At 46.2% G+C, this 16,972-nt stretch overlaps 1 protein-coding gene across 4 annotated transcripts in view; it reads left to right on the top strand.

Moving 5' to 3' along the window:
- runx2b (RUNX family transcription factor 2b) overlaps positions 1-12,613 on the top strand; it is a 40,025-nt gene extending 27,412 nt beyond the window's left edge. For 3 of the 4 annotated variants that reach the window (XM_062412053.1, XM_062412055.1, XM_062412054.1), the window contains 3 exons: positions 3,860-4,027; positions 6,233-6,394; positions 9,399-12,613. In XM_062412053.1, the coding sequence (XP_062268037.1) occupies positions 3,860-4,027; positions 6,233-6,394; positions 9,399-9,877 (809 nt within the window). In that variant the 3' untranslated portion in view covers positions 9,878-12,613. The remainder of the gene's footprint in view (positions 1-3,859; positions 4,028-6,232; positions 6,395-9,398) is intronic. The other variant, XM_062412056.1, reaches the window with a different exon arrangement.
- The last annotated feature ends 4,359 nt before the right edge of the window (positions 12,614-16,972 follow it).

Below are 16,972 nucleotides of genomic sequence, written 5' to 3'. Positions count from 1 at the left end.
CACAAAATTTATAAATTATCCCATTTATACAGGATTTTCTGGCACTCCGCATTTTCCTCACGTGTTACTTAGTCAGGCAGCAGGCAGGAGAATTTCCCATTGACGTGTCTACGACGTTAGCTGAAACTTGATGTGTCAATGGGGGGGAGGCGGTACTTAAAAGAAGTAGGTCGACATTGTGGAAACATCTTCTTGGTGAACGTAAATAGGAAGCTGTATCTCGGAGATGTTAAAGAATGGAAACAGCTTGTCTGGCTCGGACTAAAAGGAACTAAATCCTCCTACAACCACCTCTAAACCTCACTAATCAACACATTGTGTATGTTTGTTTAATTTGCACATAAAATGAATTTTATTGTCTTTAGGCAAAGCCAGGAGAGCTGTTTCCCCCTTGAAGCTTCATATTTTTCTAATCTTCTCATCTAACGTTTGGCAAGAGAGTGAATTAGCATATTTCACAAAATGTCAAACAGTTCCTTGAGATGTTTTAGCCCTTGGAACCCTTGACATGAATGATCCCGAACATGAGCCATCCCATAGATTAAGAAACTGGGCTGTTTGAGGAATATGTTGAACCGGGATATATGAAGCAGCAGATAACCATCCATCAAAGACGTCTGCGCTCAGGCACAGATCCAATCTAATGCTGCCATTAATTGCACAAGACTTATAGTCTGTTTGCCTACATGCTCTTACTAACTGTTATCAGATCAGCAGGGCTGAGTTGAATCCAGACATATGTATCTTGGACAGCTGAACTAATACTGTTCCAGGATCAGCGAGAAACTGTGTGATTACAGATACCATCGACAGAGGTGTTATCTAATCATGGTTAATCTTTTATAAGTCAGTGTGTGTGTGTGTGTGTGTGTGTGTGTGTGTGTGTGTGTATGTGTATGTGGGTGTGTGCGCACATGTATATGCACCATCCATATGTGCAAATGTGCATGATTGCATGTGCAGACTTTGTTTGCATCCATTCATGGGTGTGTGTGTGTGTGTGTGTGTCAGTGTGTGTGTGTGTGTGTGCTCACATCTGGTCTGAATCTGTCCATGTTTCCGGCCGCTGGCTGGGCAGGGAAGTGGCAGGCGCTATCAAAAATCTCCGCTGTTTTCACAGGGATGATGGGAATCTCAGGGACTTTCCCTACGGCAGTGAAATCATCCGCCATTTCCCGCTCCTTTAAATACCCCCGGCTCGTTCCTCCGCCCTGCTAAGGTTCCGATAAAACAGCTGAGACGTCTTGTGTTTGGCAACAGTTGTCATTTAAAAGGTGTAATTAAGCCATGAAAAACTGTATTTACTGTCAGGGCCTGCTAAACTAATGGAGTTGAGGACGAGCTGTTTGCAGTGTAAAGTGGTCCTTAATGTGGTGGTTGACATGCTGCATTCCTTGAGGAGAAAAAACACGGTTGCATCCCATAGGTGTGTTTGACGGAATGATCGTCCAGGGTGGAAGCTGGCAGGTAGTGACACTGTGTCATTAAGTATGACTTGTTGTGGGCATCGGAATGGTCTTCATCTTTTTAAATATACAGGTTAATATCTGTCTGTATTTTAGGACCATTGCAGTTCTCTGTGCTCAGCACTCTTCCCGGCGCTCGTGTCTCCTGACCCATCGAGAGCTCTTAATTTACTGGTCATCAGGGTCTCTTCTTCTCCATGTGCCGCTCCACCCCCCCTCGTGTCCGTCTCCCCTCGGCCTCCCATTGCTATTTATTCCCATCACTAGGAGACGGCCCGCGCACAAAGCCCGCACTGTGTCCCGAGGCTTTTTTAGAATAGAAATTCGGTCTGTTGAAAATGGAAACGCTATGATTGACTGGGCACCGCTTGTGCAGAGAGATGATAAACGCCAGCGAGAGGTTCAAATTATCCACAGGAAGGATGGAGAAATATTGCTAATGAAATATGGACTTGAATTTTGTTATAAAGTCCTCAATGAGGAGAGGTTTGCGAGTAGCCGATATTATTTTAGGTTCCAGAGCGGCTATGTTAGGGAGCAGCTGATGAGATGGCCTGTTTATTTTCAACTGGATGATGCCAATCCAGTAACGTCATCGCAATAAAAAATCATGGTCTGTCACCGGCTGATTTCTCACTGCCGCCACTCTCATGTCTCGTTTCACAGCAGCGGTATTTGCTATTAAAATTCCAAACATTTGTTCCAGAATGAATTGAGTTGTTGTGGAGAGTCATATGGTTTATGAAAGCATTTCTGGGGCTGACATGTTGCAGTCGTGGAAAATTGCTTCGCTGAAGAAGATGAGGCGGATTATAAAGGACTTTGTTTTTGTCATGCCCTCCAAGGAGATAATGTTTTATTAGCATTTACTTGTTTGCTTTTTAAGCAGGATGAGGCAAAGACTATGGACAGGATCAGGGGGCGGATAGAGATTTTTTACCCACTTTATCTTTAATTGTCTGATAGGTTGTTTTTCAATATTTATGAATATATATATATATTTCTCAGAGAATAATTCATGGATCATGATGAAGGAAAGCATGTTTGTTTAGGGGACTGATGTGTGTGTGTTTCATTTGATGCAAATGAAAGTTCCGATGTAATGAATTGAAATGTGGTTTCATCAGGGGACTGTTAAGCCTTGGGGGAGTTATGTACTCTCTGAGTGCCCCTCTAGTTTTAATTTGACAGTGAAAGTGACAGGAAATATGCAGAAACAGAGAGGGAGGTATCTTAGAAAGCTCCCCAGCTGGGGAACGGGGTTATTAGTACACATGTTAAACTATTAGCCCACAAGGACCCACACCGAGCAGCTTTCTGTGGTCTTTATAATGATGCCTCAGTAAAGCAAATGATGATTTCTCCCCTCCCTCTTCTCTTCTCTCCGCTCCTCTGCTTTTCCTTTCCGTCTCCCGCTCCGTCCATGACACCCACCCTTGCTCTATAGGTGTAGTGCCAGGCCTTTGTTCCCAGCCCAGACAGGTTGAGCAGGATTCTGAAGAAGCTCGTTGTTTTTGCCTGAGCCAGCTGGAGCTGTGCCAAGCACATCAGGAGTTTCTGCTCTACCTCTGTTTGATATTTACTTTACCACCTTTACAGAGAAAACCAGTGCGAGATCAGACAGACACACTGACACAGTCACTGCGTGTGTGCACAGGCCTCTGTGTTAACTCCACCTTTGAAAAACGACTGTCTACACCTGGGCCCATGGGCAGGTTTCGAGATGGTTCCCATTATAAGACAAGGCTGCACGATCTCTGTGTACTGTAACCGAGTTATGGGCCTGTAAGGCTGATTAAAATAGGATCAGGGATATAAAAGGTGTAAAATGATCAGCAGAGGAATGCAGGAAATGAACAAGTAAAATAGATTTGGCATAAGTTACGACTCCTGTGGGGATAATGGGGGAATGGCGTGAGAGCTTGTGTTTACCTTAGGAAGAAGCCTCAGGTTAAAGCTTACGTACATGCAATTTCTCACTCTTGGGATCCCTCTCTCTTAACTCTCTCTTTTCCCTCATAGAAGCTGATATAATATTAAAGTCTTTGTTAATTAGGAGGATGTAGCATCCCACTCCCAGGAGCTGGTCTTTGTTGAGCTTGTGTTTACAAAGTTAGGTATGGCACACAGAAGGCCTGACTCATTAAAAGTAAACCAGAAAGTATTACTGACGTGCTGTTGGCTGAGACACCTAAAATAAATGTGATCATTAATCACAAAGAGTGGATTGTCATCAGTGAGATAAATTATGTTTTGCATGCAACTTCACAGAAGTAATAACAATGTAAACACTGATGTCTAATAAATCTAATAACACCTTGTGTTTTTATTATAGCTTGTCTCCCGTCTGTGACTTTGTCCTCTAATGAAGAACTTGTTTTTTGTGTCTGCAGGGCATCGTCAAAAGCTGGAGGACCCTCCCAAGGCGGGCCTCTTCTCCGACCGCCTCAGTGAGCTGGAGAGGATGAGGGTGAGGGTCACCGTGCCCACTCAGGGCCCTCGGCCAAATCTCAACACAGGGCCCAACTCCTTCAACCCGCAGGGTCAGACGCAGATAACAGGTGAGCAGACTGGGTTCTGGAACCATAACAGCAAGCAACCACACCGTTGAGTCTATTAGCTGATTGTTCTCTGAACTCTGACCTCTGCAATGTACATCACAAGTTCCTCAGAAAATGCTGCTTACATGGTGGAGTCTTATTTAAACTCTGATTAATATTGGAACATTGGAGCCAAATGCCGTTGGTGTCCCAAAGAGCTCTAAGTAATTATCCAGCAGGTTGAGTCACAAGCTGAGTCACAATCAAAAGCGTTTGCTGAGTGGGAGGTGAAATATCAAACCCCAACTGGAGACCATCGGGTACATCCCAGCGGTTTCTGCCACAGAAACGCCCTCTTCAGGGTGTTACATCGCCTCTAAGATCGTCTGTCTTTCTCTACTCCATCACTCCCTATCAGTTACATCCACGAAGGTAACACCATCTGCCGTGGCTCAGGACGTTACCCGATCGGCCGCACTCCTGCAGGCTCGTCACAGGTCGTCATTTAGTCTCTTAGTTACTCTCTGGCGCGGCTTTGTAGGGTTACTTAGCGGATCATTTGCGGGATGGTTAAGCAGCTTAGCAGTGGTGAGTGGAGAGTATTATACACTGGATTGTGCAGAAATTCCATGTGAGTCAACTGTTTTTCAGGTTAAGATGTTCTGAGGGGAAACTTTAGATCCAAGAGCAGATTTTTGAATTTAGAGGAGTGATTCCCCAGAAGATGTTGTCAGACTTACGGCCACGGCTCCGTCTCATTTACCCCATCGTGGAGTGGCAGAAGCTGGAGGTTCAACAGTGATCGATTTCTCTATTTTTACATTTCATTTTAATACATTTTTCTGCTCTATATTCATTATATTCAGCTATTTTAACTGCCCTATTCATCCCCCCCTTTCATTTTAAAATCATCTTTCACTAATTATTAAACAGTACTTTTAGAGAAACATTTTAGCAGTTTTATTCATTAATTTAGAAATCAATTGTAGTTCAAAAATGTATCTTGCTATCTAGCTGTTTTTAAGAACTTATTTATCTATTAGTTTAAGCTGTTTACTTTAGCCTTGGCCCTTTTCACTACCTATATCATAACTATATTTATTTAAAGTTGCTATTTTATAATATTTTACTTTACTGAATATATAGTAATAATGATCTCTAAAAAACTAGGGGGCTGGCAGGAGAAACTCTGGAAAGTCTGGATGCTCCCCCTCCGACACTTGTATTCTCATATACAGCCCCTTTGGAGAATGTCAGGAGATTACCCGGAGCACAGTGCATGTCTGAAAGTAACTTTCAGTTGAGCTCTTTCCATTTGACCACTGACAACTGCAGAAGCACCTCCTGGGCTGCAATTACCCCTGACCGGGAATCACTGAATCACCATCTCCACAGTGCTGTGTCAGCGCTGCAGAATGGTCTGGCTTCGGTCTCCTGTTATTATTCTGCAGTAGGATCAAAAACACCCTGAAACAACAAGCCAATGACGAGCTGCATCGACTGTGCTCCTGCAAAAATAGCATGAGGGGGAACTTGTTTTGGTTAATTAACCCTGCAAAGAAAACGAAACACAAAACAGTAAACCAACTGTGTGATTGCAATAACTGGGTTGAAGAACAATTACAGCCAGCATCCTCACTTGAAATATCCAACAGCAGGCCTGTACTCACATTGCACATCCAGTGAATCAGACGACAGAATCGGAGACATTAAATCACTACAAATAAGTCCACTGCGACATCAGAGCACTTCAAAATACCTGACATACATTGCAATGTCAGTCGGTCTTCACAATAGCCTGCCGCGGTACAGACACGTCGTTGAAGAGTGCATGATGGTTATTGTCGTGGTAGTCTGCCGGCGTGTGTACACCCTGGGTGTGTGCCAGCGAGGCTCTCTGTGCCTCAGCTGCAAGCACAATGTTTTATAAGGCAAACAGGAAGATCTTCTCTTCAAAAGTAAACATTATGTGTTATTACAGAGGATGTTGCATAACTCGCCCAACTGATACTTACCTCCGAACACGAGCACGTAGAAACAGGGACACTAACGATGTCTGCGTTTGTTGTGTGTCTTATTGTCAGTTTGATCCATGGTTTAGCCGGGGACACCAATGATGAAGGGCCACTGGTAATTATTCTTTCTCTCTTTTCCTGTCTGTTTTTTTCCCTTTCTGGGCTGTTTTTCCCTCTCCTTTTCCTCCCTCGCTCCTTTTCTCCCCATCAGACCCTCGTCAGTCCCAGACCTCTCCTCCCTGGTCATATGAGCAGACGTACCCGTCCTACCTGAGTCCCATGGCTTCCCCCTCAGTCCACTCGACCGCCCCCCTCTCCTCCAGCCGAGGCACTGGCCTGCCTGCCATCAGCGACGTGTCTCGACGGTTGCCAGGTAGAACCACCTCTCTGCCACTGTGTGAAGCCACGCTTGTCCTGTTATGACTGTCTCACCTGCAAATAATCTCAATAATAATCTTAAATAATCCAGATAACACTTTCTTACTGAAGCCACGTTGTGTGTTCGTTTCGCATTGCTTCTGACTGGGAGCCGGTGTTATAATACAGCATCTGTGTGAACCTGCTTAAAGTAAACCGCCCGTACGGGAAGAAGTAAAGCTAACGCACCAACAACAAGGGCAGGATCATTTCATTCGTCATCACTACCCCTGGCGTTCTATTGGTTGGGAAACTTAACAGACTTCCAAACGCATAAGAAAAGTGTTTGAAATTTGTCCAAGCAACAACGTTTTGCCAACAAACAGTTCGAGCACAAGGAGGGGCTATTTGGGGTTTAGAGTGGGCGTTACAAAATCTAAACGCGAAAGTCCTGCTCTCAAATTAAAGGGCCGTTCTCTTTAATAACTGTAGGGGAAGGACATCCGTAATCAGGGGGGAGGAAGACGCTCACACTGGTCATTTTCACACTCACAAGCAGAAACAAACAAATACTCATATCTCTTTCCTAAATGAACACAAGTAATGAAGCGTGTCGTGAGAGCGCGAGTGTCTTACAGCGGAGCGGATCGCGTTGGCTGGCGCTTTTTCTTTAAAGTGGGGGAAAAGAACGATTGTTTCCTTTTTTCCACGTTCCAAGCCTTTGATCCCAGAGGAGTAGGGGTAATAACAGGCCCAGGGATAATAACAGGCTCGTGACTGACAAATAAAGTGTCTTTATAGCGATACAGAACTCTCACAAGGCATTCTGGGTAATCGCATTAGCCAGTCATCTGTTGTGCCGTAACAGTGGCATCTGTGTTCCAATTTGTCTCTGTTTTCCCCCCCCCCGATGTGAAACCTCCTTTAACATCCTTACGTGCCGCCAGACAAGTTTCTCCCCCGTACACCTGTTTGACTCACTGCCATGTGAGCTTTCTTTCCTGCTCGACTTTTTTTTCCTTCTGTTTCCTTGTAACTACACCCTCTGTGTGTGTGTGTGTGTGTGTGTGTGTGTGTGTGTGTGTGTGTGTGTGTGTGTGTGTGTGTGTGTGTGTGTGTGTGTGTATGTGCGTGCATGCGCCCCGAGCGAGCGAGCGAGGGTGAGTGATTACGCGACGCGGCCGTGTGACTCTGCATTAGAGAGGGTTAAAAATCCAGCCAGCTGCCTTGTCAGCTTCGACTAGCCCCGTAGTCCCCCTTCAGCTTTCATCTCGCGAGCACCGGGCTTTGTTCTCAAAGCGGCACGTGCACACGCATAAGCACAGGGCCAGAACCATCACCTCCCGCCCTCACCCGCTCGCACACCTCGAGCGCTTAATGCCTCCTAAGTGATGTGACTGAGGCTCTCAGATCTCCGCAGATCATGTTGACACCTCGCCAGGCTGCGCAGTAACAGTATCCAGCCACAGAACATACCGACAGGCACGAGCAGCAGCTGATATGGATGCTCCAGTGCAAACACTGTTTCCCCCCCCCCCCCTCCACGCACATACACAGCATTCGCCAAGAAGCAGTTGCAAAAGTTCAGACAGCTCATTTGAAAGTGACGCAAAATCCTCCCAAATATTTGGACAATGCTTCACTTCCGGTTTCCTTCCGATTGACACAACTGAACTTGGCTCACCATCACAAGGGTCCCAGTGGTAAAGGCAGCAGTCAGGAGTTTATCGAGCAGCGGCGCTCTGGTGTGAGATCAGCAGCTGAGACAATCGCCTACTATTTGTATCCGAATCTAACGGATGTTGCTGAAAGAGGAAGTTTAAAGGGCCCTAATTGGCAGCATATGCTATCTGACGCTAGCGACAAACCGGCTTCACAATTCCTCCCCTGCACATAAACACTGCACGCCCTCCTCCCCCCCCCCACCCCACCCCCCCACACCCCCCTTGTCCTCTCGCAGCAGACATGGTGACACGGAAGACGCCTGGTGATTTATGATAAGAGCGCCATGGCTGGACTGAACCGCTGAGAGGAGACGCGAGGGAGGGAGCGGGAGGCGGTGGTGGTGGTGGGGGGGGGGGGGGGGGGAGACTCCTATTCTCCTTAAACTCTGCGCCCAGCGCGAAGCTCGCCGCAGCCAGTTAGTGGTTTTTGGGATATTTTTTAAAGGGATGAGGCGCAGAGAGGGAACGGAGGGTGAGATGGAGCGGCTCCCTCTCGGCTCGCTCGCTCGCTCTCGCACGTGCACGCTCGCAACAAGTCCGCGCGCACACGGTCCCACACACATACACACACACGCTGGAGCCGATGGGAGGCGAGGAGAGGAGCCACATCAGAGCTCAGCCCTGCCTCATTATGGATCTCATGGAAACTGTTTCTTGCGCAAAGTGTTTCCACATGTGCAGCTCCTGATTCATCCCAACTGCTTTTTTATGTGCATACAGTATTCACACACACACACACACACCCCACCCACACACACACACCCAACCAACCACCCACGCACACACACTCTGTTTGCACGACCGAGTGTGTGTTTGCATGCATAAAGAGTCATATAGATACACATAAACATGCACCGACACACTCACACAGAAACATATATGCAGAGGTGTAAACACTAAAGTAGATGCATGCGTGGGACTTTGCTGGCGTTTGTTATCAACAATCCTGAGATGAATATATAATACAATATTTATGGGGCAATACTGTTCCATAAGTGTGGCCACAAAATCCATGACACAATCCAAATTGATTGATACACATATCTGACTAGAAATATCTGATTACGCACAATTCAGTTAACTAACGCTTCATTTCTCAAGGGACTTATTTGTTCAATTCAATTACTCTGAAAGACAAAGTGCTAAATAGTGAGACGGTCCTAAGCCACATATCACATGATCCAAACTGACAACCTGGAGTGAGGGAGTGTATTGATTTAGGCTTTCGTAATAATAACTGCTCATGACAGACAGTGATTCATGTTGTGTGTGTGTGTGTGTGTTTTGTGTCTTTAGGTTCCTCCGACCTGAGCCCCTTCCCTGGTCAGTTTGAGCGTCAGTTCCCGGGCCTGTCCTCCCTCACAGAGACTCGGTTCCCCAGCCCTCGGATGCACTACCCGGGTACCTTCACCTACACCCCGCCGGTCACCTCCGCCATGTCGCTGGGCAGCACCCACTACCACACCTACCTTCCCCCTCCTTACCCAGGCTCCACCCAGAACCAGAGTGGACCCTTTCAGACCAGCAGCACGCCATATCTCTACTACGGGGCCTCGTCCGGCTCCTACCAGTTCTCTATGGTTCCTGGCGGGGATCGCTCACCCTCCCGCATGATCCCGCCTTGCACTAGCGCCTCCACGGGCACCTCCCTGGTGAACCCCAACCTGCCCAGCCAGACGGAGGGAGGCGTGGACGGGGACGGGAGCCACAGCAACTCCCCGACGGTCCTCAACCCGGGGGGCCGCATGGATGAAGCCGTCTGGAGGCCATATTGAAGAAGATCAGGGGGGCGGAGACTGGAAGTCAGCTGAGGTCATGGTTTGAAAGCACAAAACCTTTTCTTATTGAAAAGGGGATTTTTGAGCTCTCATCAGCTATCTCTACCTTTTGCTTGGAAATTAAGATTGAGATAAAAAAGAGACATAAAAGACCAGACTTGTACGAACTTGTCTTCCTGGAATGTGTTTTGACCAAGGCACTACAAAGGGAGTCATTCTCACAGCAATAATGAGAAAGACAGTTTTGGTTTACTAGGCCCCAGTGGATAAGACATTATTTCACTTTTCTTATAATCCACAAGCGAAGGGATGCTTCAACAATATTTGTAGGAGACCGCCTTTTTTTGTATAGTGTTTGTATTTCAATAAGGCTTTTTGCAGAGCATGTTTTTGTACTACGACAATATCAAGATGCAAGTTACGCACTGAGTAGCAAGTGATGAGAGTAACACATATGTTACCTTAAGTGGTATGGACAGTAAATTTGCTTTAAATCAATTAATTTAACTTGTATATTGTGGGTGAAGCGATGTAGATTAAGGCGTTTTCTTAGTTTTAACTTATAAAGCCATAAATTATGTATTGTATTTGAAACTTGAGGCAAAGAAGTGTAATCTGAATATTTTTGATGCATCTATATGATTAAGTTAAAACGATTTTTTTTTCTTCTTTTGATAGGTAATTTAAGAGAGTGAGAGGTCTAATTGTTTTGTAGTACCCAAAGATTTAATTTCTTTCATATATGAAATGTAATTTCCAAAGAGTATTGCAACATGTTTCTTCTGGTGTAACTTTCAGTTTAACTGCTCAGCACGTTAAGAGCCCGACATCCTCGCTAGGCGTTGACACACATTTGGCTCGGAATTAAACCTTCGGTATTTATTGAGCAATAACTCGTATTGTGCCTCTTGGCAACATACCATAAAAGAGCGCTTCAATGGGAGGAAAATAATTATCCGTTGGGGGAAAGTCTGCCTGGTTTCTGTAGTTTGTCTAGTCTGACATGCACTCACATACATATGTATTTTCTTATCCAAATAAGAAACGGTGCTTTTATGCACAATTGGCCACGGAGCCTGAAGACGATGATTGCAGCCCCAGGTCTGGTGGTTCGCTCCGAGGCAGCGGGTCAGACTCTGTAAGGTTCGGCTGGTTTGTGATACATGAACTCCTCAGGACGGGAGAAATCCTCGGGTGATCGGTCGAGATCGCAGGGAGACAGGCGCCAAGTCTATTACCGCTTTCATATCGTGTGCAGAAGATGGCTTTGAAAAAGTTTGTCTTAGTGTGTGACACACATGGGTACTTTGTTCTCCTCTCTCCGTCTTTAAGAATGAAAAGGAGACATCACAGTTGAAGACTAAAGAGACTGTGACATTCCTTCAGGCGTTTATTTATTCCAGTGTTTTAGCTTTTGTTGACATGATTTACCCAAATAACATTTGTACAAACCTCACCAGCCAACCAGTGGCACAGTAGAAAAATCTCCGTGGCACCAGGACGAGTGGGAGGTCTGATATTTTCCAATCTGAAATTACTGCGTGAGATATTTTTTTCTAAAAGGAAAACGTGCAAAAACCGAGGTGATTGGATGCAGCTGCTGGCAGCAAACTGGTAACCGAAAAATATGGGAGACTTGTGTATGTTTGTTTCATAAAGCACTTATTTCTTGTTTTATTTCTAGCAGCACTTGTGGCCGGCTGCCAGCGGGGCTCGTGGTTTTTGGTGCTCTCTGCCGATATAATGCCACTGGAGTCACACACCCACACACACACACACACACACACACACACACACACACACACACGCAGAATGGATAACACTTGGCCAAACAAGCCATTTACATTGGACCAGAATCTGATCTCACAAGGCAGTTGGTATTTGTTTAAAAAAAGAAAAGCTATTTTTTTTTCCTTTCATGCAATCTGATATTCAGTGCATATAGGTAATATAATAACCCAATTTGAAAAAGCTGAGAAAAACATGGCCCTGTCCAAGGATCAGACTTCAAGCTTTTCATTGAAGGTTTGCACGCAGAGCCTCTTTCCCCGTCTCTGCGGAGGATGTTCTGAACTCACTTAATGGAATTGAACATGTCACACTACATTTCCCCCGACTGCTGCAGCCCAAAACGAAAAAGTATTTTTGCTGGTACGGTGTAGCATAAGAAAGCAAATAAAGCCCTTTTAGATTGTTGTGATTTTACAGCTTTATTTTCAAGTTACACATGTATCCAGTGTCTCCATAGTAACTGAACATTTGTCGCAGATTCTTCCCAAATTTTGACAGGAAATGGTCTTTTAAAAACTGTTTACATGCCACCGCAGCACTGACATCCCATTCTGTCCTCATGTGCTTTTATTTGTGTTGTTTTTTTTCTTCCACCTCAGAAACTAAGACGCTCATCCTTTCCTTTCCTCTGGTGTAATGTTGCAAACACCAGAGATCTTGTATTATTTAATGATCACCATGTATGATATCCAGGCTTGTATGTAAAGTCTTCTTCTTGTTGTCTCTTGTTATGCTTCTTCTCTCATGAACGCTTGTCAGGAATCTGTGTCTAATGGAGACACCATTAGACTTTGCTGGTACGTTTCATCAAGGATCATCATTGATTTTGTTTTTTGTTGTTTTTTTTAAGGGACAAACAGACCTGACAACAGTGAGTGAAATTGGCATTGTGATTGTACATTTTTGTTTATTTTAAGAATAAAATAGGAATTTTGTAACTTATTCTTTCCTCTTCATCTCCTCTCTCCACCAAATGATTCGGTTTAGTGTGGAATATGTTTGTGTGTCGAGATCATCCACCTCGTTTTCTGTCCACTGGGTTCAGCTTTAAAGAGTTTGACACTAGAAGGTTGTTTTTTTACGTTCCTTTGATTGAAGGGGAAAGTTTCTGTGTTTCTTTCCTAAAAACAGTTTAAGACTTAAAAGTGTAAGTGTGGAATAACTCGTGACATCACCATGGGAAGCCAACGTGGTCCAATTTACAGTTTACAGAAGTGCGATGTGGAAACTTGAGACTTCCCGTGCTCTAACGCTGAGAGTGGACTTCACAGTGAGGCGGAGGACAACTTGTGTGTGAGTGGGAGTCCGAATGTTTGAAATGAATTTGCACAATCATAGATTTTCAACTCGTCTATGAGGGAGAAGAGGAACTTTCTGTGTGTTTGTATTAGAGGTTCCTCTCTGCTGACTTTCCATTCCAATAGAAAGGGCCACCGCTGAGTTTAGTCTTAATTCTCCAAGAACGTTTAGCGGTGTCACTGCTCATTTAAACTTTTATGAAATAGTTGAGCTGTGTAGGAAGCACGTTCCGCGGTGTCATCTCTGGTCCGCCGTTCCGTCTGCACCAACATTGTCTTTGGACGGGGACGTCGAGGCGGGCCGGGGGCCCTCGGCCCGCTCAGCCAGACTTACTACTGCCACCGCCACTGCCATGGCTTCATTTCAAAGGTACACTGGGAAACCAGAGAGACGGAGACAGGAACAGAGACAGAGGGAACCAGGGAAGCTGTTTTACATTATTCCAAGACATAATAGAGCCAGTCTAACTGTGCACACACTCAGACACACACACGCATAGAGGGAGAGGAGAGGGAGAGCTACACCATCCCATGTGTGTGTTTTTTTTTTTTTTTTAAGTTTCAAATTGGGAACATTCTCGGGATTTCCCTGAATATAGATTGCGTGGAAAAAGCTCCCACTGGTTTCAGGTTCACATTCTCGGCGTTCTCAGCCATGTCTAGCAATTATAATAATGAACTCTGGAGGAGCAACGGGACCCAGACACCCAGAGAAATTAGCATAATATCCTGCACGCACGGGACAGACAGCAGACTCATTTTGGTGGAGTTGGTACTCAGAGTTTTGTCCCCGTTAAATTTCGGCGGTGGAACATGATGCCAGCGATGATGAGGGCCTGATTTCTATACCAGGTTATGAGTAGTTTTGCAGCAGCAGCACAAAGAAGGTTGCAGTCTCTTCCTGTGATGTTATGCAATCAGCTGATCGGGATGCAAGCAGGAGACTGGGAGGAAATAAAACCACTTCATTCAGATGACTGTGCACACACACACACACACACAGTTGACAGCCCAATGCAAACTGTTTACTTGACCTCTACAAACGTTTCAGAGGAGCAGCCCGGGCGGGAAGTGATCCTCAAGAGTCTCATACCACTCACAGAGCTGTATATCTCTGTGTATGTTTCCGTCTTCAATAACAGAGCGGAGGTTTTGTGTGTGTGTGTGTGTGTGTGTGTGTGTCTGTCCCTTCTCTACCCTCATACAGTGTAAATCCACACATCTTGATTTCTCATTTATGCCAGAGATAAACTCTGGGGCTCTCCACTGTGCGGCGTCCTGACCTCTGTGACCCTCCCTAATCTGAGTTTAACCAGTGGTGACGTGCCACTTAAATATCAGAGAAACCGTCTTTGACTTCAGCCCATGCCCACCGTAAAGTACACAAAACTGAACCTAATTTGATCTGATTGTAATTGAGCAACCGCCCTCCCAGTCCAAGCGAATTTAAAACTGAATCAACAATAACTATGTACTTTGGCGCACTCTAGTGGCTTTTTTATTTAACCTTAGGGACCAGAGTGAGGGGGCCCACCCATGCATGTTGCATACAGACACAGGCAGACTGGATGTGGCCAAACGAGCACATTTTATGTCAGTGTTGCTCCGGCTGAAAGTTCCAGCTCCCCACATTTAGTGTCTGCAGACTGCTTGAGAGATTTTGCTCCGTAAATGTATTCCAGATATAAAGTTCTTCACCCTCACAGAAATGGGGGGGGGGAGGTCGTAAACGACGGCTTGTCCTTTGACCTGTAATAAAATAAATGATAAGATGGCAGGCGAGCTGCAGCGTGGGCAGCAGCCGAGACCCTCGCAGACATGGTAGGCTGTACGGCTGTCTGACGTCCTACAGCCGAATCCATTCATCACCAGATTAAAGCGGGCCTGCGTCTTTAGCCCGCTTTGGAAACATTCGATTCCATGAAACCGTTTGCTGCCAAGTGAAACCCAATTCAGAGAAAAGTGCACTTATGAAACCCCAAAAATGCCTACATCTAATGACTTCTGCCAGTTCCGATTATGCAATCTGAGACCGGCCTGACCGAGAGAAAAAAAAAAAGAATTACTGTGAAGCTGTAAGTGTCAGGACCATGGACAGCGACCAAACACGCAAACAAAAGGTCCCTTTGTCCGGGGCCTTCGCTTCATGTCAGGGTTTCAATTTATTCACCATCTCAGCTGTCAGGAGCGGCTAACTGTCGCAGCACGACTGAGTGTACAGAACATAAAACAGGATAAACCTCCACTCGGTGCCAAATATCCATGCAAAACAGGCCTTTTCCATACGTTCCAGGCCAGGCAATAAAATGTAAAAAATTCGGGCAGGGGCCCCATCTTCGTCGGAAAGCAGGCGTGAAGGAGCTCTGTGTGTTCCTCCCGTCAGATGAAGGTCTGTGAGAACTTTATCAGGCCAGTGTTAATGGAGAACTAATGGGCTGGTAATGCGGAGCAGTCACACGGGACCCGGCTCGCTGCTGGATGACATACGGCCCTGGTGACACTTCGGATCGCGTCGGTGGTGTTTGGAAAATCCACCACGCGGCCGTACAGCCACGTGGGGATGCCAGGCGGGAAGGGGAGGGTGGAGGATGCCCGCCATCGTGTCTGGTTCTGCTTTAGACATTCATCCTCTCTGTCTCCAAGGATCATAACTCGTGTTAGAGGCAGGTTTTATGGTTTATGACTGGAAAATAAAATGCTGCACGTTTCCTGCAGGCGAAACGATGATTTACAACCATGGATGATAAAGCCAGCGCCCGCCTGACAGCGCGGAAGTGTGAGGGCTGCCGAGGATCCAGACATGTCCGACATGTGGATGCGAGTGTGGTCGTACAGCGAGTGCGGTCGCGCGCTGCGGTTATATACGTTGGAACTCGGCACAGAGAGAAAACGTTCTGGCTCGCTCGTAGGTATCAGTACCTGACATCATCATCTCACATAATTAGCGCAGTGTCCACATCCTTCTCCGATGACCGTGGATTATTTCATGTGGCTCGCGACTGGAACCGAAACCCGAGCCAGTAAATCTAACCGAGAGCGTAAATACCCCCGGGCTCTGCCGTCTGCGGACACGGTTGCTCGTTTCCAACGACTCCTCTCCAAAAAGCCAATCAGATATGTTTATTGTTATCTTATGCTTAAAGTTGGGCCTGATTATTTAAATACACCGAACAAAAATGTCTTGATCAAACATCCAAGCTCAAACCGTGGGGCCTGCAGGCTCTCAGGCCGCGACAGGCCCGTCCCTGCAGCCTGCACGTGGCTCCTCCGCCGCCGAGCCGAGACACGGGTCCGCGAGAGCCAAGAAGCGTCTCTGGTGAGGTCGTCAGTCTTACGCCGAAACCGCAGGCGTGCGCCAGGCAGATCAATAATCCCCCATCAGGCCTCACCACAAGTCACTCAAGCCTCCGAGGGCAGGCGAGCAGAGGGGGCCTGGTCGGAGGGGGCTGGGGGGGGCTGCAGAGAATGTGATACTCTCCGAGATGCTCTGTGTCTCCGAGTGGAGGAGACGAGGACTCGTCTTCTGCTCGGCCCTGTCTCCGCTTTGAAACCGATCTCCTGTTATGACACGGTTCCTGTGCCCTGATTAGACGCTTCCTCCGCCGGGCCTGTCGGCCCTCAGCCGTCACCTCGCCATGTGGATGCCACACGTCAGTCAGGCCCGCAGCAGTGATGTGGATGGAAGGAGGATTTCTGCTCAAATTATTTTTGCCTCACATGCAGTTAAGTTTCTGAGCTCTCGTTATACCTGGCGAGCTGCAGAAACCCAGAGAGCTGTTGAACCGATTTGTCCTTAAAGACTTTTCCAACCTGAATACCCTCAGGTAGCCAGAGCTGACATATGTTCTTACTCATTTTCTACGACACCAGAAAAAATATAGCAGCAATAATTTCAAAAGAAAATATAAAATTATGGTTTTAGTAAAAGTACATTTTATTAAAACCATAACTTTATTTATGGAGAGCTTTTCTAGACTTATCGACCATTTAAACCGTTTACAGA

The sequence above is a fragment of the Platichthys flesus genome, chromosome 18 (assembly GCF_949316205.1).
Source record: "Platichthys flesus chromosome 18, fPlaFle2.1, whole genome shotgun sequence".
Classification (NCBI taxonomy): Eukaryota; Metazoa; Chordata; class Actinopteri; order Pleuronectiformes; family Pleuronectidae; genus Platichthys; species Platichthys flesus.
This window is presented reverse-complemented; position numbering and strand designations above follow the sequence as displayed.